General features: G+C 36.7%; 6 protein-coding genes across 11 annotated transcripts; 5 read left to right on the plus strand and 1 right to left on the minus strand.

Moving 5' to 3' along the window:
• Positions 1 to 960: 960 nt before the first annotated feature.
• On the plus strand, positions 961 to 3,169 carry LOC147930610 (putative 57 kDa heat shock protein). Its single transcript, XM_087479749.1, has 8 exons — positions 961 to 1,135; positions 1,233 to 1,583; positions 1,671 to 1,703; positions 1,832 to 1,861; positions 2,026 to 2,046; positions 2,179 to 2,205; positions 2,334 to 2,357; positions 2,586 to 3,169. The coding sequence occupies exons 1-8, from the start codon at positions 1,093 to 1,095 to the stop codon at positions 2,906 to 2,908; spliced, it is 852 nt and encodes a 283-aa protein (XP_087335875.1). The 5' UTR covers positions 961 to 1,092; the 3' UTR covers positions 2,909 to 3,169.
• Positions 3,170 to 4,283: 1,114 nt separating this feature from the next.
• LOC147930611 (putative 57 kDa heat shock protein) lies at positions 4,284 to 6,500 on the plus strand. The gene is made up of 8 exons (XM_087479751.1): positions 4,284 to 4,512; positions 4,648 to 4,998; positions 5,105 to 5,143; positions 5,253 to 5,282; positions 5,456 to 5,482; positions 5,590 to 5,619; positions 5,732 to 5,755; positions 6,032 to 6,500. The coding sequence occupies exons 1-8, from the start codon at positions 4,470 to 4,472 to the stop codon at positions 6,349 to 6,351; spliced, it is 864 nt and encodes a 287-aa protein (XP_087335877.1). The 5' UTR covers positions 4,284 to 4,469; the 3' UTR covers positions 6,352 to 6,500.
• Positions 6,501 to 6,816: 316 nt separating this feature from the next.
• Positions 6,817 to 8,617, plus strand: LOC104731950 (putative 57 kDa heat shock protein). Of its 2 annotated transcripts, XM_010451458.3 has the most exons (5): positions 6,817 to 6,987; positions 7,139 to 7,507; positions 7,615 to 7,644; positions 7,766 to 7,816; positions 8,061 to 8,617. In XM_010451458.3, exons 1-5 carry the CDS (start codon positions 6,951 to 6,953, stop codon positions 8,396 to 8,398), a joined length of 825 nt encoding a protein of 274 aa, XP_010449760.1. In that variant the 5' UTR covers positions 6,817 to 6,950; the 3' UTR covers positions 8,399 to 8,617. The 2 variants fall into 2 exon arrangements, with proteins under 2 accessions (XP_010449760.1, XP_087335876.1); XM_087479750.1 differs by lacking the exon at positions 7,766 to 7,816 and having other exon boundaries at positions 6,840 to 6,987.
• A 355-nt stretch (positions 8,618 to 8,972) lies between these two features.
• LOC109128091 (putative 57 kDa heat shock protein) lies at positions 8,973 to 10,625 on the plus strand. Of its 2 annotated transcripts, none has more exons than XM_087479388.1 (5): positions 8,973 to 9,135; positions 9,277 to 9,651; positions 9,783 to 9,809; positions 9,952 to 10,002; positions 10,181 to 10,625. In XM_087479388.1, exons 1-5 carry the CDS (start codon positions 9,099 to 9,101, stop codon positions 10,372 to 10,374), a joined length of 684 nt encoding a protein of 227 aa, XP_087335514.1. In that variant the 5' UTR covers positions 8,973 to 9,098; the 3' UTR covers positions 10,375 to 10,625. The 2 variants fall into 2 exon arrangements, with proteins under 2 accessions (XP_087335514.1, XP_087335513.1); XM_087479387.1 differs by having other exon boundaries at positions 8,976 to 9,135; positions 10,136 to 10,625.
• Positions 10,626 to 11,794: 1,169 nt separating this feature from the next.
• Positions 11,795 to 13,531, plus strand: LOC104731953 (putative 57 kDa heat shock protein). The gene is made up of 5 exons (XM_010451459.3): positions 11,795 to 12,008; positions 12,148 to 12,531; positions 12,634 to 12,660; positions 12,768 to 12,821; positions 12,951 to 13,531. The coding sequence occupies exons 1-5, from the start codon at positions 11,972 to 11,974 to the stop codon at positions 13,277 to 13,279; spliced, it is 831 nt and encodes a 276-aa protein (XP_010449761.1). The 5' UTR covers positions 11,795 to 11,971; the 3' UTR covers positions 13,280 to 13,531.
• A 211-nt stretch (positions 13,532 to 13,742) lies between these two features.
• LOC104731954 (uncharacterized) lies at positions 13,743 to 20,052 on the minus strand. Of its 4 annotated transcripts, none has more exons than XR_015575122.1 (19): positions 19,709 to 20,044; positions 18,816 to 19,122; positions 18,521 to 18,712; positions 18,361 to 18,444; positions 17,830 to 17,889; positions 17,605 to 17,649; positions 17,302 to 17,501; positions 16,684 to 17,091; positions 16,284 to 16,403; positions 15,995 to 16,192; positions 15,813 to 15,902; positions 15,443 to 15,505; positions 15,255 to 15,329; positions 15,122 to 15,172; positions 14,959 to 15,036; positions 14,609 to 14,743; positions 14,391 to 14,498; positions 14,153 to 14,218; positions 13,743 to 14,062 (listed from the first exon to the last, which is right to left on the minus strand). XR_015575122.1 is itself a non-coding variant. In XM_010451461.3 (19 exons), exons 2-19 carry the CDS (start codon positions 19,104 to 19,106, stop codon positions 13,994 to 13,996), a joined length of 2,340 nt encoding a protein of 779 aa, XP_010449763.2. In that variant the 5' UTR covers positions 19,107 to 19,122; positions 19,709 to 20,052; the 3' UTR covers positions 13,743 to 13,993. The 4 variants fall into 4 exon arrangements, 2 of the variants coding, with proteins under 2 accessions (XP_010449763.2, XP_010449764.2); XR_015575123.1 differs by lacking the exon at positions 19,709 to 20,044 and adding an exon at positions 19,595 to 19,636; XM_010451461.3 differs by having other exon boundaries at positions 16,284 to 16,410; positions 19,709 to 20,052.
• Positions 20,053 to 23,293: the final 3,241 nt, after the last annotated feature.

Consider the following 23,293-nt stretch of genomic DNA (forward strand, 5'->3'; position numbering starts at 1 on the left):
GGCTCCTGACCAAATCTCCCCACCTTTCATCAACACTAAAAAGTTTAGCTGCTCAAGCAACCATCTATATGTTGTGGAAGGAAAGGAACCTCCGGCTCCATGAAGGATTGACCTCCTCTGCTCCTGTGATCTTCTCCCAAATCGACCATAGTATAAGGGATACCTTACTTGCTCGTATACACCATAAAGGTTGTGGTCGCTTCCTTGCTCAGTGGTTTGCTCATGGCTACTAGCATCTCTAATTCCTATGACTGAATTAATTTTTTTTTTGTGTCATAGTTATGCCTTGGTTTACCCCAAATTTTGTACTAAGCAACGTTCTTTTGATAAATATAATTCACATTTTATCAAAAAAAAAAAAAAGAAAAAAAGTTTCAATACGATGTACTGCACTAGCTAGTAATATTCTGATGATAATTCAGTTCAAGGATTAAATCGCAGTCCGGAGAGCCATTGGAGACAGCTAACACATAGGCGCATGTCCTTCTTTCTAGATTGTTATATATCCAAATACAACTCACTGATATAATCAACAAATTTATTTCAATTCGACCCCTAGCTCTACGATAATTCTTATTTATTGCATATATTATGATCATTATTCAACGTATATATGCAATGCAATAATGCCTTTGCTCTTCTTTTCTTTTTTTTTTGCAAAAAATTTGTAACTTTCTTGGCGAAAAAAATGTAACTAAATGTTTTAAAAAAAAAATGTGTAAGCGAAATTGTTATTCTGGGTTAAAGCTACTGTAACTTGCTAATTGCTATATGAACATTTTCTAAAAAGCGAATTCAGTACGAAATCATCACTATGTACACGTAGACCAAACCCACGAGACCAAAAATTAAAGTCATTGAAGTTTCCGGCAAATACGAGTAGGCCACGTGTAAGAACAGGGAGAGTATGTCGTTTTTCACATGACACCGCCATACTCTCTTCTCTCCCTCACTGCTTCATTTTGCTCTATAGTCTATAGCTTCATAAGACCTCCCAAAACATCAAAGACCAGAGAGAGAGAGAGAGTAAGAGAGATCTCAAAAAGCAAAAACAAAAACCCACAGACTCCGAAACCTTCAGCCGCCCTAACCATGCCGATCTTGCACATTGCTCCGGCGCCTCAATTGCCTCGAGGTATCGATCTTTAACACATCAAGATTCTCATTTTCATCATCTCTTTTAAAAAAACTTTGATCTGTACTGATACGGTTTTTTGTGTATGTGTGCGTAGAATGGTTTTACGCAACCAACAATCCATACCAAGTGAGCGGACCAAAAGGGTTTACTGAGTTCAAGTACATGGAAGAGACCCATGATCTGTACGTGAGGCTTGATTTCCCAGGAATCACTAAAGAGAGCGTCTTGATCCTTCTCGAACCATCGAGGAAAGCTGTTGTCGTGATCGGAGACGCACCAAAAGAGAGCAAACACGACTCTTCTCACCGCAAGTACGGAACCGCCACGGGACTCATCTGTGACTGCTGTGTTATCAGTAACATCCAGTGTTTTGTTGGTGATGGTGTCGTTAGACTCATCCTCTCCAAGAAGGAGATCAATCTCCATGTTCCTACCTTCTGTTCCTGTAAGTATATTAGCCTTCAAAATGCATGCTTTTTCCTTACCCTTTTTGGTAAATTAAAATAACATTTTTGTTTTGGTATTGATTTAGTCGGAGGTGCAAGGATGCCTACTGATGTACCTGGTAGTGTCTCCAGCTACCTGTTTAATATTTTTGATTATAATTTGTTCTTAATTATATGTCAATAATTATGATATATATCGTTTGATTATTAATGTTATGTTTGTTTTGTGACTTTTTAATTTGGGCAGCTAACATCATTCGTGGATATAACCCAGAAGGTATGTTTTGTTTGTATTGTTTTCTGGTTAATAGATCAGAGATGATGATATGTCTTAGTCGTCGATCTTTTGAGCTTCTTTTAGAAATCAGTCTTGACTGCTTTTATTTAGTATCGTATCTGACATTTTTTCATGGGTTTGTGTTGATTCCAATATTGTTGCAGTCGCAGGTGGCCATCCTCTTGGTATGTACCATTAATATAACATTGAAGTTTGACTATACCTTTTTCACCATCCTCTTCTTTTTTATCTTTGACTTGTTTTTAAAAAAAAATAAAATAATAAATCCTCTCTTGTTTTGTTTGTGAATCTTGCAGCTCATCTCCGTGGACTTAACCCAGAAGGTACATTTGATTTGATATTTTTATCATATATATATTCAGTTATTATGTATTAGCCTAAAGACAACTTCATAAACCTATAAATGTGGTTGGTTAATTAATTAACTTGATTATCTGTTTTATTTGTTCAGGTTGCCGTGGCACTGACCCTTTTGGTATGAACTTTATACTCTCCATTGCGACGTAATCATAATTCCCAGTAGTATTAATTTTATTAGAGTAGGTTTAACTGTATAAGTAATGTCTATACAACATTTATGAATTAATATGATATGATCCTCGTATAGTCGTATAAATCAATTGCACTATACTAAAACAAAAGACTTACATGTAGAGAGAGGCTTATTGATACAGATTTATGTTGTGTGTTACATTATGGACAGATCCGGCGTTCACGGGTCCGACCATACTACCACACCCGTCGGTGTTGGAGGGATCCACGACTGCTTACGAGTCAAAGCAGCTCTCAAACGGTGGTCTCTTTCTCCGTATTGACATGCCTGGTGTCCCCAGCGACAGCTTCATGGTGGCAGTGGATGGCGATGATGTTGTCAACGTCATTGGACGGGCTCCTGCGACCATGCACGACTCAAGTGGACGTAATTACGTAGGCAAGGTTGCCATTGTCCCTAGAGGTTATGACCCCCGTCGGATCAAGATAATCGCCAAGCTTGGTGTCATCCGTCTCATTATCCCTCCCTACTAATAAAAATCATCGCATCTTAATTAATTACTTAATTAGATCATGCTTTTGGAATTTATTATCTTGTTTCCAACAATGGACCATGCATCCATTCATATCTGTTTGTGTTTTCTTTTGAATTCCCCAATAGTTCAAGAGCACTCATTAATTAGTAGTATGGCTTTAATATGTACGTAAGAGGACGTTTAGTTATGATAATATTCACTCGTATGTTTATGCCTGTTAAAATATTTTTTAATCTTTGTCTAATGCATATGGTTAAAATATTGCTGGTAGTAGATAAACCTTTAATTTGGTCTGAGAAATTTTGATGTTTGAGGAATTACGGCTTACAATTATAAAGTAAAATAAAGATTTACTAATTTCACTGTTAATTGGGTATAAATTATAATTTTTGTTTTTATATCCTTAATTTTTATGCTAAATAAATTTTAACTGATAAAAGTTTAAATACGATATAGTCAATTTTTTTATTTGGATAAACCTTTTTGATCATGATATATTAGTATATAGCTAGTATACAATGCGAATTATATTATTATTATTATAGGTAAGGCTTAGTGATGAACCACATTCGCGTCGCGTTTATATATAGCATAACATGATATATCGTAGACAATGCCTTTGCCCATATATTTTTTTTTTAGCATAAGATATGTAGTAACTTTCTTAGCGAAAAATATAATAATAAACGTATATCCATTATTTTTGCATAAGATACGTATATCCATTATTTATCTCTACACGTAGACGTAGACCAAAAATACCCACTAGAGACGACCGCAAAAGGAATAAATATGTAAATTATTGCAGCACGCTTCCCAAATTTTATCCTATAAATATATTTTATCTGTACAGGTTGCTTCTAACTTTATCCAAAGTTCAAGGACGTCGCAGAAATTTTGGTACAATAACCATAAATTTAACTTAACGTATCGATAAATTTCATTATTAATTTGCTTTATACATTAAACATAAATTAGTCAACTGTTTCTTCTTCTTATGTCTCAGTGAAGATTAATTGTATAGGATTATTATAACCATAAATTAAACTCAGATCGATATTTAATTAAACAACTGTGGTATATATTGTGTACATTATATTGTTGCAAATTACCTCTCATGACCAACTTTTTTGTTTTTTGTTTTTGTTTTTTTTTTTTTTTTTGTGTCTGTCGTCGTGTTATTAAAGAAACTTTATCTTTCACAGTGTACGGACGGACTATATATGTATTGAAAACGAAGCGTTTTAATGATTTTTTTTTTTGAATATATTGAAGAAAATTGAAATCAGTCAAAATAAAGTAAAATGATAAATTGAAAATTTTGGCAAATACGATTAAGACACGCGTGTAGGAATAGAGAGAGAGAGAGAGAGAGAGTTTGTCGTTTATCACCTGACACCACCCCATACTCTCTCTCAATCTCTCTCTCACAGCTTCATTTAGCTTCTTCTTCTTTAAAACCTCCAAAAACCCTAGAAAGACGAGAGAGAGATAAGAGGGAAGAAAGACAGATCTCAAAAAGAAAAAAAACCCTAAAAAGATCTTCAGCCGCCGTAACCATGCCGATCTTGTACATGCTTCCGATGCCTCAATCTCTTCAAAGTAAGGATCTTTTTACACAACAGATTCTCATTTTCTTTCATCGTTTCTTTAATAATAACGAAATCTTTGATCTTTTTGTCGACTGATACGTTTCTATTTCTGTATTTGGTGTTTATTTGTGGGTGTGTTGTGCAGAAGGGTATTACGCAGCGAACAATCCATACCAAGCGAGCGGACCAAAAGGGTTTATTGAGTTCAAGTACTTGGAAGAGACCCCTGATCTGTACGTGAAGCTTGATTTCCCAGGAGTCAAGGAAGATACTGTTGTCGTCCGTCTCGAACCGTCGGAGAAAACTGTTGTCGTCACCGGAGATGCACCGAAAGAGAGCCCACACGATTCTTCTCACCGCAAGTACGGTAACGCCACTGGACTCATCTGTGACTGCTGTGTTATCAGTAAGTTCCAGAGTTTTGTCGAAAACGGTGTCGTTAGACTCATCCTAACCAAGAAGAAGACCGATCTTCATGGTTTTTCCTTCTGTACCTGTAAGTTCTTCATTACTCTTCAGAATGTGTTTTTTTTTTTCTTGCGCTTTGATTTAGTAAAGTACAAAATCTGACATTTTGTTTTTTGGTATTTGTTAATTTGTAGTTAGGGGTGCAAAGAGACCTACTGATATTCATTCCCTTGGTAATGTCGATCTCTATTTAATTTGTTTAGTCTTTTGATTATTTGTGATCATATTTGTCATTATCTCTATCGATTGTGTTATTAATTTGATGTATGTTTTATATGGCAGCTTCCATCACTCGTGACTATAACCCAGAAGGTATATATAATATGATTTTTTTATATTATTTTCTGGTTATTAGATCAGAGAAAATGTCTTGTCATTTGAGAATTGAGAGCCTCTTTTAGAAATGAGTCTTGGGTTGTTTTATGTAGTAATGTACATATCTGACATTTTTCATGGGTTTGTGTTGTTGATTCCAATTGTTGCAGACGCAGATGGTCATCCTTCTGGTAATGGTATGTACCATTTGACTATACCTTTTTTCACCATTTCTTTTTTTTTTCTTTCTTTCTTTGACTTGTTTTTAAAAAAATCTTCTGTTTGTTGTTTGTTAATCTTGCAGCTGATCATCTCCATGGACTTGACCCAGAAGGTATATTTGATTAGATATTATTCTCATATATCTGTTATAAATTAGCGGCCTAATTAAAGACAACTTGGTTGGTTATATAGACTAATGAACATCATTGATTGTTTCATTGTAGGTTCCCGTGGCACTGACCCTCTTGGTACGAACTTATAACTCTCTCCATTGTGACATAATTTTTTTTTTTTTGGTATAAATTTTTGTGACATAATTTCCAATATATTTGTTTCATTAAGTTAGAGTATGAATCGTATGCCTAGTATATACTGTATCAAATGCATGAACGTAACGTGTGTACGTATTTTCTCGTAGATATCACTTACTATATCAATTACTCTATTACTAGAACAAAAAACTTAAGAGATCGAGAGGGTTATTTATTGATATACATGTTTGTGTGTTACATCAAAATGGACAGATCCGGCGCACGCGGGTTGGACCATACTACCACACCCGTCAGTGTTGGGGGGATCCAAGAGTGCTGTCGAGCCAAAGCAGCTCCCGAACGGTGGTCTGTTTGTCCGTATCGACATGCCTGGTGTTCGCGACAACAGCGTCGCGGTGGTAATTGACGGGGACAGTGTTGTCACCGTCATAGGACGAGCTCCTGCGACCATGCACGACTCATGTGGGCGTAATTACTTAGGCAAAATCGCCCTTGTCCCTAGAGGCTATGACGGCCGTCGGATCGAGATAAATGCCAAGCTTGGTGTCGTCCGTCTCGTTATCCCTCCCTAGTAATCTAATATATTCATCGCTTCTTTAATAATTAGAGATCATCCATATATGCTTTGCTTTTGGAATTGTCTTGTTTGTTTTCCTATGGACCGTCTGTTTGTCTTTTCTTTTGGATTCCCGAAATATTATTAATATGGACTTTTAATTAATTTGTAGACGTAAGATCTTTATGATTATATTCACGCGTATCGCGTATGTCTTATTCCTCTGTAATTATACTTTCAAGTTACAATTTCGCTAATTAGTAATTATGTCTAAGTCTACTAGTCTAGTGTACACAAATCTGACGTCGACCGCAGTTAATAAATGCTCTATTACTGCTAGTAAAAAGTAAAACGTAAGGAAGTTAATTTCACAAAAGGAGGACAATGCGTGTCTAACTAGTATTGGTTGAAAATCACAAAACAAGAAAAGAGACACGTGTCCCATTAGTGTTTTAGTCGTGTCCTACACACCAGACTACTTACTACACCGTCTTGTTCCTTCACTCTCATAAAGATATCCCAAAAAACCCAGAGAGAGAGAGAGATCAGAGAGAAGAAAACCCTAATCTTTAAACTAACTAGCTAAGCAACAAATCTCTCACTCGACGCTGAATCATGGTCGCCCCTGTTGATCCTGTACCTCAATCTCCAGGTAAGAATCTTCTAACCAACCCCTCAAGATCTCACTTACATTTTGCTTTTACCCATCAAAAAGTTTCCTCCTTTTTTGTTTTTTTTTGGGATAAAGTTCTAACTTATTTTGTTTCTTGTTGTTGGGTGTTGATTGGTGGGTGGGGTTTTAGATGGGTTTTACGCAATCAACAACCAGTTTCTAGAAAGTGGACCAAAAGGGCAAGTGGAGATTAAGATATTGGAGAACGAAGACACCTTCATCAGGTTTGATCTTCCCGGTGTTCCACCAAACGGTGTGACGATTTTAATTGACGAGTCTAAAAGAGGTGTGAAGATCTTTGCCTATGCGCCAAAGGAGAACAAACATGACGCCTCTCATCGGAGCTACGGTTTAACTTTTCAACCGAAACTCAAAGTCGGCCGTAGGAAGACGCATCTCGAGTGCAAATGCCATGATATCTCCGGCTTCACCTCCCACATGTCCGATGGTGTTCTTAGGCTTATCCTCAACAAGACCCCCACCACTACACCTACCTTCTGTATGTTTTATCAAAACCCATATTTTTCTCTCACTGTTTGTTATTATTTTTTCGATAATCTGATTGATGAATTTAACTTAAATGATGAGTTTGTTAATTTTCTACAGCACTTATTGGTGGTGGCCGAGCCGGCGATGGTAATCAATCAGTTCCATCTGTTGTTTTCACTAATTAACTTTCCATAATTTGGTATTTCTTCATAAACAAACTTGTATAGTTTCCTTACACACTGTCTTTAATTTTTTTCTGGTCCTATAGTTAGCTGTGATCCGGGTCATCATGGTTTTCTCCCTGGCACGGATCCTGATGGTATTAGTAATCCACATATTACCCCCTCTCTCCATCTGCAAGCTTATACTATATCTTGTACTTATAAATATTTAGAATTGTTGTGGTTATGAAAGGCTTGAAAAAGTGGTTATGAAATATTTAGAATTGTTATTACTATATATAGAGATGTAGATATCCTTGCTGCCTTTAATTAGTATATATATAGTGAGTCTGGTTATTCGCTAAAAGGGAATATTAATTTGTTGCATTGTTGTGGATGTAGACCCCAACTTAACTGGTCCGATATTGATGCCATACCGGGGTGTGGACGAAGGATCGAAGATGGCCTATGAGTCGAAGCAGCTCCCAGACGGCCAACTATACTTGCGTGTAGACATGCCTGGCGTTCCAAAAGACAAATTCAATGTCTCTGTCACGAATGGGAGAGTGAAAGTGACCGGTGAAGCTCCTGCTCGTGGCCATGACTCAGCTGGCCGTTTCTACTCTGGTGACGTGGCTGTGCTCTCCTCTCCTGTTGACCTTCCTAGCCGTCGGATCAAAACCATCGCCAAGAACGGTGTGATTCGCCTCTTCATCCCTCCTGTTGATATGATTTCATGATGAGACTCATATATATATATATATATATATATCTGACGTCTTTCATCTAGAATATAGTGGACCCTTTTTTTCCGGGATTTTGTCGTTGTTTTCTGGTTCTCGTCGACCTGTGTTTTATGAGTATTTTGGATGATGTCTCGACGACAAACTTATTTTGATATGTTTCGTCTAACGCCCCTGTCCTTTATTTAGTCTCTCAAAATTGTTACCCGTTTCCAATATCTCCCTATTGAATCGAGAAGTCAAACCAAACCGAAAACAAGAACCGATTGTAATTATAGTCCTGATGAAAGAGTTACTAATTGCTTAAAGATACTTTCAAGTTACAACTTCGTAATTAGTACTTCCAAGTCATTACAACTTCGGTAATTAGTAATTATGTTTAATACGTATACACAAATCTGGCGTCGATTGTAGTTATTATAAATGCTCTATTTCAGCTTATATATTGAGAAAGTTAATTTCAGAGGACAACGCGTGTCTAACTAGTATTGGTTGAAAATCACAAAACATGAACGAGACACGTGTCCCGGCCCCTAGGTAGATTTTGTCGTGTCCTTCACCAGACTACTCCGTCGTCTTCTTCCTTCTCTCCCATAAAGATATCCCAAAAACCCAGAGGAAGAGAGAGAGAGAGAGAGAATTAGAAAGCCCTAATCTTTAAAAAGCTAGCTACAAATCTCTCACTCGACGTTGAATCATGGTCGCCCCTGTTAATCATGTACCTCAATCTCCAGGTAAAATCTTCTAAGTTCTAACCAAACCTCAAAATCTCACTTACATTTTGCTGTTTTACCAATCAAAGTGTCCTCCTTTTTTTGTTTTCTTTTTCCGGATAAAGTTGTCATTTTTTTGCTTCTTGTTGTGTGGGGTTTTAGATGGGTTTTACGCAATCAACAACCAGTTTCTAGAAAGTGGACCAAAAGGGTTGATGGAGTTTAAGACGTTGGAGAACGACGACACCTTCATCAGGTTTGATCTTCCCGGTGTTCCACAAGATGGTGTGATAGTTTTCATTGACGAGTCCAAGAAAGCTGTAACGATCTACGCCTACGCACCGAAGGAGAACATCCACGACGGCTCTCACCGGATTTACGGTATCACCTTTAAACCGAAAATCAAAATCGGCCGTACGAAGACTCAACTCGTCTGCAAATGTCATGACATCTCCGGCTTCATTTCCCACATGTCCGATGGTGTTCTCAGGCTTATCCTCACCAAGACCCACATTGCTACTCAAGGCCCTTGCTTCTGTATATATTTCTCAAACCCTTTCTTTTAATATATATATATATATATATATTTGTTCACAGCTTAAGTTATATATTATTGTTAATTAATTCGATAAATCTGATGAAAAGTTAATTAATTTTGTTATCTACAGCGCTTCTTGGTGGGTCAGACGGCGAAGGTAATTTTATTATTTAATTCGGTCTGTTTGTTTTCGATAACTTTCTATAATTTGGTATTTCATACACAGAACTTTTGAACTATATATAGTTTACTTAAAATGTTTACACTCTCTTTGTGGTCATATATATATATATATGTAGGTAGCAGTTGCCCGGCTCGTCACGGCTTTGTCCCTGGCACGGATCCTAATGGTATTAAATCACATATTCCCCCTTCTGCATATATATGTTGTTGTACTTATAAAAAATTTAGAATTGTTAGTATATAGATCTAGACTAAGATCTTTGCATTTAAGTATAGTGACTAGTTTGGTTGTTCTAAAAGGGAATCTTTGTTGTTGTGGATATATATATATGTGTGTGGACGAAGAGAACTTCAAAGTCTCTGTCACGAATGGGAGAGTGAATGTGACTGGTGAAGCTCCTGCTCGTGGCCATGACTCTGCTAGCCGTTTCTACTCCGGTGACGTGGCTGTGCTCTCCGCTCCTGTTGACCTTCCTAGCCGTCGGGTCAAAACCATCGCCAAGAACGGTGTGCTTCGCCTCCTCATCCCTTCAGTTTGATGATGACTTCATGATGAGACCTTGTGTTCGTTATCTGAGTATCTGACGTCTTTCATCTAGAATGGACCGTTTTTTCCCGGGATTGTGTCGTTGTTATGTGGATTATGTCGGTTTATGTTTTATGACTACTTTGGATGATGTCTCAACGACACAAACTTATTTTGTCTAACGCTCTACTCTTTATTGAGTCACTCAAAATTGTTATCAGTTTCCAATTATGTCTCTATATTGAATTGCAAAGGATTTTTATAGAACACTTGTCAACATATATAACTCGCTGAGCAGGAAACCAATTAATTAGCTACCAAAACAGGTCTCTAACCCCAGTTTTGAAACAAGTAAATTAGTTATACCCACAGAGAGTTCCAAATTAATTAATTAAACGTTTGGTTAAGTCAAACCAAACTAAAATTAAATAACTGAGAACCGATTGTAATTATTATTATAGTGTTGTACAGTACCAGGCACTTGATCCTCCTCTTTGATGAAACATTAGTGTCAAGAAGCGTCACGCATTGTTTTGGGTGAGTAGTATTTTTTATATTTTGTTTTTTTTTTTTGTTCTGCTTCTATTATCTCTCGGTTAATAGATCAGAGATTTGACATATTACTAGAGTTTTTTTTTTTTAATAGTAATGTATGTATATATATCTGACATTTTTCATGGGTTTGTGTTATTGATTCCAATTGTTGCAGCAGGTGGCCATCCCTCTCTTGCTATGTATGTATGTACCATTCACGTTTGACTATACCTTTCTCCACCATGTTTATTTTTTTTTTCCTTCTTTGACTTGTTTTAAAATTAACTATATTAATTGTTTGATTGTTACATGTCGCCGTGGCACTGACGACCCTCTCTTTGGTATGATGACTATGAAACTTAAAATCTTGCCATTGTGACATAATTTCCAAATAAAATAATTTCGTTATACTATGAATCGTATGCATGAACGTGCTTTTCTAAATTTCTCGTATATGATTTATACATATCAATGACACTCGCTAGCACTAAAAACAAAAGACTTACATTACAGAGCCTTGTTGATACACATATGTTTTGTATTACATTAATGGACATGTCCGATTACAGAAAGAAACATGGTATAGAGTTACAACTTTCAACTTGCAACTTTCAGCTAAATACAAATCTCAGACGACTAAAAAGAATACTTCATTAAATAATTACTTTACCATTCGAATTCCTTTTTTGTAAATATATATATTTTTAAAAAAACTTGCTACTTTCAACTTCACTAATTAGTAAGTATGTCATTTATACACAAAACAAATACCCTATTTTCTTCTGCTAATAAAGCAACGTAATTAAGAAAGCTGTATCACAAAAAGAAAACAACACGCGTCTGATTATTATTGGTGAAAATCGCAAATAGTAAAGCAACACGTGTCCCATTTGTGTTTTGTCGTGTTCTTTCTTCACTAGACAGACAACACAACACTCCTTCCCTCCTCCTACATAAAAGCTCCCAAAACCCTAAACGCCAGAAGAAGAACCCACAGTGAGAGAGAGAGAGAGAGATCTCAACCCTTAGTCTCACAAACCAAATCTCAGAGAAAAGCTTCACCCAGCCGTTGAATCATGGTCAGCCCTGTCTCTCTCGTTCCTCAATCTCCAGGTCTAACTTTAAAAATCTCAGTTTCATAAAGTTACCATTTTTGCTCTTCTTTTTAACCCATAAAAATCGTTTCTTTTTGATAAAAATCTAATCTTTTTTGCTAATTTCTTTGTTTGTTGGTCTTTGATGATGGGTGCAGATGGGTTTTACGCAATCAACAACCCGTTTCTAGTAAGTGGTCCAAAAGGCTTCATCGAGTTCATGCCGCTGGATAACGATGACATGTACCTCAGGTTCGACATGCCGGGAGTTCCAAACAACGGCATCGATGTCTTCCTCGACAAGCCGAACAGAGCCATTTGTATCTTGGGGAACGCTCCTAAAGAGCATAAGTACGACGCTACCGTCCGCTGTTACGACGGAACCACTCTTCGTCCCAAGCTTGCTATCCAAGGTATCAACTCCAAAATCGTCTGCAAATGCCATGGCTTCTACTCCGGCTTCACCTCCCAGATGTCCGATGGCGTTCTCCGACTTGTTCTCAAAAGGATCCACTCCGAAACTCCACCTCCTCCTTGCATCTGTATGTTATTATCCCCAAAACCAAAAACCTTAACTTTTTTAATTATTAAAAGATTCATAGGATAAAATTATCTGATTAATAGATGAATTTTGTTTTCTACAGCGTTTATGGGTGGCCCTGACGGAGAAGGTAACTTTTATTATTGAAATTTCTTATTTACATATACAGACAAAATATAAGTTAAAACAGATTTAATGTTTGCAGTACTCTGTTTTTTTTTTCTATTCCGGTCATAGATTCCAATGGCTATGCCACGGCTCGTCACGTTATTCCTGCATCGGATCCTAATGGTATTCACATATCTAATCTTTCCTCCTCTGCAAGACTTACATTGTGTATATATATATATAGGAGAAGAGTGTTTTGTCTGGTCTAATTAGGAATATTTGTTGTTGTTGTTTGTGATGTATGTGGAGTAGACCCCAACTTAACTGGTCCAATATTGATGCCACATCCATGTGTGGGTGAAGGATCTCAGATGCCTTACGAGTCTAAGGTGCTCCAAAACGGTGGTCTTTACGTGCGTGTTGACATGCCGGGCGTGCCCAAAGAGAACTTCACCGTCTCAGTCGAGAATGGGAGAGTGAAGGTGACTGGTGAAGCTCCTGCTCGTGGCCACGACACAGGGGGACGTTTCTACTCTGGTGACGTGGCTGTGCTCTCTACTCCTGCAGTCGACATTCCCATCCGTAAGATCAAGACCATTGCCAAGAGTGGTGTGATCCGTTTGATTATCCCTCCCGTTTGATGATGATTTCGTGATGAAGCTTTGTCTTTGGGTCTCTGTTTAAATCTGGTTTTTTCTCATTAGAGTGGATAGTGTCTCCTTGTTTTAAGGATTATGTCAGTTTTATGTTTTAGTACTTTGGATATGTCTCAACGACAAAACATATTTTGCCTTACGCACTGCCCTTTTATCATGAGTCTCTCTAATTAGTTGTTTATCTGTTTCTAAGGTCACTATTGAATTGCAAAGGATTTTAAGGTAACTTTTATCAAATGCAAATGTGTTGAAATCTACCACAATTAGAGAAACAAGAGTAGCTGTGTAATCTATTGGGCATTGAAACCTTATAGGCCCCCTGTGACAATTAGTACAGAATTTATCAACGTTTAGTCTTATGAAAATGTTCACACTTACATATGAAACTTGACATAAAACTTTTTTGTACAAAATGGTGTTTAAATGGTGTTTCAACATCTACATCTTATGCACAAATAAAAGATCTTATGTTTACTATTACGATTGCAAGAGTTAAAAACTTAAAAACACCAATTTGTTTGTTTATGAAGGATACAAAGACGATGATGGTTGTCTCATCTCTCTATCAAATTCCTCATCTACGGAAGTCTTTTTCCGTAGACAATTTTCTCAAACAGTAATTTACAAATACAAGAGTCGACGGCACTTCTATTGAGCGGTGTTGTGTTCTCATCAGCAATGCGTATACATGTAATCTTCCTATAGCTTCTGGATAAAGGAAAGAACGAGATCTGTATGTACAGAGAAGAGTTGTGTATCCACGAATAGCTGTTCGCATCATAACAGAAAAGTATCAGCAAAGTTCAGTCCTTATGGAAACTATTTAAGTATGAAGCATCTAATGTGAAGGGCTCTCACCTTCATGAACGAGCGCTGTCGACTAGGAAAGGAGTCTATGAAACTTTCCTTCAGGAGAAGTGATACCTAAAAGAAAGAAAGAACAGCTTCAAGCTTAACATTATAATATACTTGCCTGATGTCTAAAGTTGATAAATCATTTAAAGAGGATAGCAAAACATATCTATTCTAAAACTAAGGAATGGGACATAAGAAAGACGCCTTAGGCTGGAGATCTTTTAGTTGTAGATGAAAAAACCTTATCGTTGTTGGATTGCACATTTGTTATGGTGTGTGACTGCAGATTAGAGCAAAGAGAATCCAGGTACGACCTTAGGACACCCAGAAAGCCTTTTGCAGCATCCACCTATGGATAATCAAACACAATTGATGACAAGTGGTTAGAAATAGCACGTGACATGGCTAATCTCTAGAGAACAGATAAAGAAAATAGACTTAAGAGAGAGCGTCAGAGACCTGCACATCAGTACATTCATATACTGGTCTTTTCTTTGCTAGATAGCTTTCTCCAACAAGCTTTGAATGATAAGGACTTAGCGCATTATATAAGTCTCGATACTGAGGCAGCTGAGGCATACTTGGTGACTTAACCTGAAATGTCATGAGAATATAGACTGTGAACATGTGCAGGTCCTAGAAATTTTCCAAGGAAGATATGTAGCACTATCAATAAATCATATGTATAAGGAACTCATGATATATACTATATAGAGCTTTGTTACCAAAAATGTTATTGGTAAGAAGGATATTTTGACCATAAAAAAAGCTGGTAACAGAAGATAACGAGGGCAAAGACAGAAACTGACCTGGTTCTTAAGAACATCCACTACGATAACATTTGCTAGTTTTGACTGAACTTCGCTTGTCTTGTTCTTTACCCCAACCTAGAATGAACATACAGTAGCATGTTAAGCAACGTAAAAAAATGATACGGATCTTATAATGCAGAAATCATGTTCACAAACTCACTATGTAAGGGACTGGGGCGTCCAAAAATTCCAACATATCATCTGGCAAAACCTGCAAATTAGAGCCAGTCATTAATCCTACATGGGTTAACTACAGGTTTTCAGTTGAAAACCAGACCGAAACAGGATAATACCGGCATTAAAAGGCTCTGCCACCGAAATGGACGGATTATTGGGATGATTGATAGAACTGATGCTGCTAAGATTCCCTGTGTATTGATAAAAGACCAAAAAAACCCAAATAAATTAAAGACGAACATGCAGTATTAAAGATTGAAATAGTTGAAATCAAATAGATGATGTCACAGAGTATGTGCTTTACCAAATTAGAGCAGATAAATACAATCTGTTTCTCAAGTAGTGCTCCTGATAGGATCATCAGGACCTGCAAAGAAAAGGGTAATATCAGATTTTCAGGTAATTATGTCCAAATGCAGGAAGTAGCATCAGTAGAAAAGATCAATTGCAGTAACCAAAGAAAGAATGCATTAGCATCATCATAAGAAACAAAGCAACTCGGTGTCTACAGAGTTCTAGCATATAACGCATATGAAAACCATATGAGACCACCGGATAACAAGAATATCAGATTACTAGGAGATCATTAGATATGATATATATTTTGTACACACGAATCAGCATCACAGAAACCGCAAGTTCATGAAAAGATAATACGGAAAAGCAAGAATCACATTGTCAAGCCGCAGTGATCCACATAGCGAAGCAACAGCCCATGTAGATAGTGCAGCTGCTTCTTCCTCAGCCATGAGCGCATTGTGTGCCTGAAGACCAAGGAAGATAAGCGTTTCGGGACTGTCATATATATGTTTCAGATATGCAATGCAGCATATTATATGATTGTCAGATACAATACCTCCGCGAGTTCTAGACTAGTGCAGCATGATCTTAGGTCAATTGCTGATCCAGGAGTATGGAGAGCCACCTCATCAGGTCTATGGTATTCAACCGGATGAAGATGCTCCAAAGGATGAAATGTAATAGTTGAACCTCTTGCTGGGCATTTTAATTGGTAATACTCGCATAGTATTTGCAACGACCCATTTTTTTTGGACTGGTAGAGATTTTATTAAGTTAAGAGTGTTAGGAGTATGATGACGGCAGACACAACATAGGAATCTTCCAAGAGAGCAAAGTAGACGAACCTTTGCCCACTCAAGGATATCAAAATTACTGCTTGTGTCATCTTGACCAGAAAAGGATGCTTCATCTGTCTCCGTATCATCTGCACTATTCCTAGAATGCCTACTCTCACAAGGAGCAGCCTGAAAGCTGAAAAAAGCAAGTTATATGCTTTGCAGCAGTGTGAAAGTCGAACCACTAATGCACTGTAATTAAGGTTTCAGCTCAATAAATTCTTTTGATCAACGGGTAATACTTTACAAATATGGTCAACAAGATCATCGTGAAGATTTGAGTACTGTTAGGCAATAGAGTTTGATGAAAAACAATCCAAAAATCTTAAATATATATCTAATCAACAGACAGGTTAAAGGATTGCTTGTTATGCGACCAATAGATGAAGGAAAGGATTTGGTGATGTACCTAGTGCTAGAATCAGAGATCTCATCCAAATAAGGGCACCGAAGCAGTGGGCCAGGATCTGGTAAACAACTTTCTATGCCTTGCTTAATAGGTGTTAAGGAATCATCAGCTTTGACGACATGGTCGTTAAACTCTGCAAAACCAGATATCTTCTCAACAACTCTCTTTATTGGATCCACGTTGAGGTCAACATCGTGATTCGCCTCACAGGTCCCATTATCAGAAATTTCGTCAGCTTTAGTGAGTTCTGAACCTGCTTCAACAGTTTGTTCTATTGTCTCCCCAAAGTCTCTTTGTTGGGATGATGAATCATTTAAGCTATCTTCATTGCTGAAATCTATCGGGGGTTCTAAAGATGCACTACTGATGCCACTCATCAAATGCTCCAGTCTTTCTTCCAAGAAGATGCTACATCAAAAGGAGTATCAATGTGAGCACGCCTTCAAAAAGCGAAAACTGCAACAAGGCATTAAAGGATTTCTTGAAAAATACAAGTCAAACATATTTGTGGGATGATAAGATCTGTGTCATGATAGATTCTGTTTATGTCACACTACTACACTAGAATAATCTGAACTGCATGAAGGCAAACAAAGATCTCAGAAGTTCAATACATACCTATTTAATACACCAAAATGCAATTCGAAAAAAGGCAGTCGGGTAAGGATGCAATAGCATCTGCGAGTTGTCATAACATAGCGACTTAATGATGAGCAGGCAGGTTGTTCGTCCAAAACCGTAGAAAGCAATCTCGACGGCTTGTTCACTATCTCTTCCACTAGTAAGCAACATCCATACAAAGTCGAATTATCAGCAACCTGAAGGGGCAATATCACAGAAATGACTCATCCAAATAGAGAAGCTATAATGTAATAAAGGTTTTAAAACAAAGAGGGATTGTTCGACAAAGATGATGCTTACCTGTAACCTAAATACAAATGAAAGGTCACTTGGTCTAAGATGTTCCTGCAAAGTTAGCATCACCGGATTTTAAATAAGTGCATGTTTTCATATATAAAGCTTAGCTTTGGAATTGAAGTTGGCACTCGACACAATAATGAAATCCACAATATTTTCCCAATATTACTAAACTGAATCCACTACAAAGATCAATCTTTACATCCACATTTCACATCAGGTAAGTACCTGACTGAGAATAATCTCACTCAACTCGCTCATGGAAGGAGTTCTCTCAACAGCATGGACCTGAAACCAACAGCCACCCGTATGAAATTAATAGACATGACAGGTAAAAAGAAGGAATATAAAGTATGTTGTTCTTACATACAATCTAGTAAATCATCAAGGGTAATATGCAACAGAAGCATTTAGTCATCAAGGGAGATCTACTAGAAAAAAAAGACTTGCATACTAACACTTTAAAAGAGCTTCAAAAGTGTGTGAATTTAAAAGTATTTGTTATGTACTAGCGACGTATCATACATAGAGAACCAACATAAAATTTAAACTATGACCACCATGCGCTATTACTAGACAATGCATTATGAGGAAATTTCAGCTCAGAACTGTGAGACACGTTCTAAAGTGTCTGTGCCAACATATACATTCTAACCAGTTTCGGAGTTAATGGTTTGACCCATAAAGCACCAGAAAATTAGTTACATATTGCAGACTGAGAAGCAAAATAGGTAGGTAAAGATGAAAACGAATAAGCACCTCAATGCCTCCAGGAAAGCAAAATGAATGAAGATCCTTGTATTTAATTGGAGGCTGCTTATCGGGAGGGTACACAAGTAAGACCTGAAAATAAAGTTAATACTTAGACTTAAGCAGCTTGCAGATGAGGAAATATATATAAAAGATGATAATACCTCACCTGTGGTTCGAGACTGGGTTCTACACGGGAATGGTTTTGGGATACCAGTGCACTTCGTAATCTTCCAGAAGAGCCTTCAGATTTTCGTGCAATGTACTGACTCTCAAGTGCTTGAATATCACAATTAGGATGAAGTCCAACCACAACAACGCTTTCAAAAAGCCTTGATGGATCTTTTAGTGGTTTATGATCCTGTTTGAAATAAGTTAGTGATTACAGATCCATCCTTCATGATTTTCCATAAAAGAGAATACATAAGTTGCTTCTCCATTAAAAGAGAATACATAAGTTGCACCTGAAATTTAGCCCAGAGACGCTTCTGGCTGGTCAAAACCTCAGGATTGTAGATAACACTCTTGGTTTTAGGAGTCTCATAGAAGTTTTTAACAGCTTTAGACACCTGCCTTTGTAGCCTCTCCAGAGGGCTATCACTACCTTCATCTTTGGAGGAAAAGACAACAGAAGGCCTTGGAGGGTTAATCGCAGAAGCAGCAGCAGCAAAAGCCATAGCGACATCTTCTGAGGTGGGCATGAAAAAAGAAGCACCCCAGCTCGGACTACCACTTCCTTCCTCATTCTTGGCCATCAATCACTTACTTTGACTACAACAAGACAATAACCAATTATCATCAGTAACAACAACAACCACAATTTTGAGTGAGTATACAAACCAAATAAAAATAGTGATTCAATTGAGTATAATTTTGACCAAGGTGGTCCATATTAGGGGAGTCAAACAAACAAGAGATAATAACAGAAGAAAACACAAATTAAGGAACTCAAAAAACTTATTATTACACAGGTGTATAAAGACAGTGATAGGTAGGTGAAGAGGAGAAACTCTCTTGCAATAAATCATCAACACCAAAATAAATTAAGCCCCTTTTTTTAAGTGATTGATTAAGAATTAGTACAAAACATAAAAGGGACAAAAAGCGACGTCGGTAAGACTGAAACTTAGATCCATCTGTTCAATTATTAGAGACTTAAACCCCCTGTTAAAATCCTTAAAGCCTTAGATCGCTAAGTATCAAATTAAAAAAAAATATATATATATACGGAATTTGAAGATACCTCTCCGATAAGCTTATGAACATAAAACAAAAGTACCTTTTGGAAATAGAGAAAACAGAGAGTAAGTAATCAGACAAAAGAAGATAAGAAATAAAGGTAAAGAAGATCTCTCACCTACGCCAAAACTTATTTATCAAGCAGACAATTTTTTAGAAAACGGACATAAGTGGATGAAGGAAGGAGAAGAAACCAATTGAAACTTTTAGTGACCTAGGAATTAAAGGTTCTTCAGAGCTTTATCATGAAACAAACAAGGAGGAGGATGATCCTCGTGGGTTCAACTTTGAAGGGGTCTTGTCTTTTGAGAAAATTGCTACAACAACAACCAAAAAAAAAAAGGCTGCGAGGAGCGAGAGACCAAAGAAGAGACGGTCAGTTTCTTTTCTTTCTTCTTCTTCGTAATAATAATTAATAATATCTACAAAAAGAAGTTTTGTCGTTTTGTGTCGTGATGAATTGATGATACTATTTGACCAATCATGACATATAATGTGGAATTTGCCTGTTGCAATACCGTTTTTGCCCCTTTCGTTTTTTTCTTTCTTCTTTTTGTAAATTTTCATCTATTTGGCCATACATTTACATACTCTCTCTTCTCTACGATGATAGCTTTGCTTGTTCACAAATATAAAAAAAAACAAGAGTTCTTCAACCTCTAAATCATAGTTAAATTTTTCAATCTGAACCAAAAACCAGATATATCAATATTGAACACACATTAAACAAATCTTAGTTTTTTTAGTACCTGGCTACAAAGTCTAGTATTTATGGACAAACACTGCTCATCTTCAAAACTGAAAGAGACTGCCGAAACCAGAACCATGATCTAAAAAATGAGAGACTGCGATACCAGAACCATGATCCATACCTGCATTATTTTTATCTGAAACAGAACTTGATTGAACGGAGACTCACTCACACCATCCCTACAAAGACAAGACGACTCATGCTCAAAGTCAAAGAGGACGTGATCTAATACATATATGAGAGAAGAAACTTAACAAGTGAATGATTGAGACTGTTTATGATCACCTTTCTAAATAAACCAAAAGGAGAAACCCGTGTTTGTGATCTAAACCAGTGAATGAGTAAGACTGCAACCAGTTTGTGATCATCTTTGTAATAACCAAAAAAAAGGAGAAATCGTGTTTGTGATCAGCTTTATCAGCTTTCTCAAAAACCACACAACTTTTTGTCATACGCTGCAATGTCCTTTATGTATGAGTCCTCTCATTTTGTTATCATTTTCCAAAGGTCTCTGTCGAATTGCAAAAACATTTTTACAAGATTGTTGCTATGAGTATCAAATTTAAGGAAGCAATAACTAAATGATTCCACCATCAAAATCACTACACGTCCTTTCCATTTTTTCTATTTGTAGAAACATCTCTATACACACATATAGATGAACGACAAAAGAAGGAGCATCTCAGACGTGGAACCACCTTTGAATCTTTGCATCAAGTCTTCTTTCTCATCCTTTTGATTTCCATCACCGCCTGCAGGAATTTCACAAGCTAATTTTAGCAATCGTCTATAATACCCTTCTTCTCAAAATTATAACTTTGGTGTGCCTATTCACGTAGGAACCAACGGGATTTCAGCTACCAACTTCAGTCTTAGTACTGATATGTCACAGTAGCAGAAATAGTGTGTTGTCTAAAGTGGTTACGAGCCTAAGGTTATATATGCACACACTCACCAAAAATAAGGCTATTTAAGTCTCTCTACCTCACACCCATTACTGACTCTGGTATTGGTAGTGCAAAGAAGATATTGAACTGTCGAAAGGGAGATTCTAGTTTTGAGTTTTGACTATCAACGGAGGAGATACCTATGAGTCTATGACAATAAGTGGGGTAAACGTCAGCTTGATACAAAAAAAACTCTTAACATTGGGTCCATATCAAATGCAAATTGTGTTAAAATCTACCACACTTCCTGTACAGGCTTAGAGAACAAGCAATACAATACACTGTGATGTCTGCAAAACGAACTCTTAATTATCTACCATGATTCTATCAGCACAAATCGAGTACTATGCAATATCCAGGTTCACAATAGTCTACTATTACTTTCTTCTGAGCAGGAGGCAATACACATCTATACACAAATATCGAAAGGTGGTAATAAAAATACCTTTGAATCACTATACGCAATTTCACAAACTAACTACTAGATCATTCAATTATATACTCTTTTCTGATGACCATAAGTTTGCTTTGCTTGTTCCACTTGGAACCAATGGGATTATCAGCAACCAAAACAGTTCTCCAACAATAAATCTTACCCACACAGTTCCAACTTTGAGGGTCTAAACGCTACCATCAAACATTCGAATTAACTACCAACCATGCTTCAATAAACTTTCATATATACTAAAAAGCTAGGACCTGGTAAATTATTGATTCCTAGATCCCCAGATATCTATCACACTCAAAACTATCTACCATGGTTCTATCAACACAAGAAGTACAAGCATCAAGTAGCGCTAGGCAATAAAACAACACTAGGGATAGGAATCAAGCAACACTTAGATACTAATATGTAGGAACACAACGGAAATTAGGTATAATTTCATCATGAACTGTGAAACCAGAACCACCAATGTAACCTCCGGGAAAAACCACAGTCTCTCTGGCTCTGTTTCATGAAAAGGGCTATCTCTCTTTCCTTCTCAATCCTCTTCCTCTACAACCTTTCTTCTCTCAGCTCCTTTAAGCTCTTATTCCCACTGATCTTCTTCTTCTTAGCTTCATCACTAAATTTACAGTTGGGTCAATTTGAGCTACAAATACTAAAAGGAATTAAAACTATACTAGGTTAGACCCGCGCGATGCCGCGGGATGTTTTTTTATTTATTTTTAAATATATTTGATGTTAAAAATATAATTTTTTTATTTTTTGAAATTAGATTAACTATGAAAATTATGGTTTTGAAAATGATAAGATATAGAAATGCAATGAAACAATAAAATAAAGACAAACCTACAATGATTTGTAACCCCGTAATATTTGTTATTATAAGCGCTTACATTTGAGTCGACTACATATAATTTTCCAATTAACTAATGTATTCTATGTTTTTTGGGATGCTTTTTTCCTATAACTTGTTGTGGGAGATATATTGGTCTAGTTTAATTTTGAGGTGTTTTTTTGTAGTTTTAAATTTAATCATCTAGTTTTGATTAGTTGTAAACTCGTCAACTCATGTTCAAAATAATCAATATTGCCTTTGAAAATTTGTGACCGTAATAAGCCTCTTTTCATTTTGTTTGTTGGTTTATATGGACCTGTGTCCATTTAAACACATTTCTTAAAATCCTTGATTTCTACCGAAAGCAAAACTATGCCACAGTCCGTCCACATTCTTAAATAAAACCTGTGCACCACAAGTGAGAGAGAAGATCTTCAACTGTATTTAGATAAGTACATGTTTAGTTGAAGTGTTGAACTAATCAAAGAAATAAACAAATTAAATGCTCGCAGCTAGGGTCAGCATATTGATGAATAGAAGCACATGCTACTAACCTAAAGTAGAAGATCTTAAACTCACACGTATGTAGAGAAATCAGCAAGTTAATATCACAGTTACAAAACATTAGCTACGTACATTATTTTCTATTTTCTTCGTTTATCTTATCGCTTATCAAAAATTGATCTCTTAACAAAATGATTTTGAGAGGAATTGATCAATAG

The sequence above is a fragment of the Camelina sativa genome, chromosome 12, assembly GCF_030686135.1.
Source record: "Camelina sativa cultivar CO46 ecotype springtype chromosome 12, ASM3068613v1".
Lineage (NCBI taxonomy): Eukaryota > Viridiplantae > Streptophyta > Magnoliopsida > Brassicales > Brassicaceae > Camelina > Camelina sativa.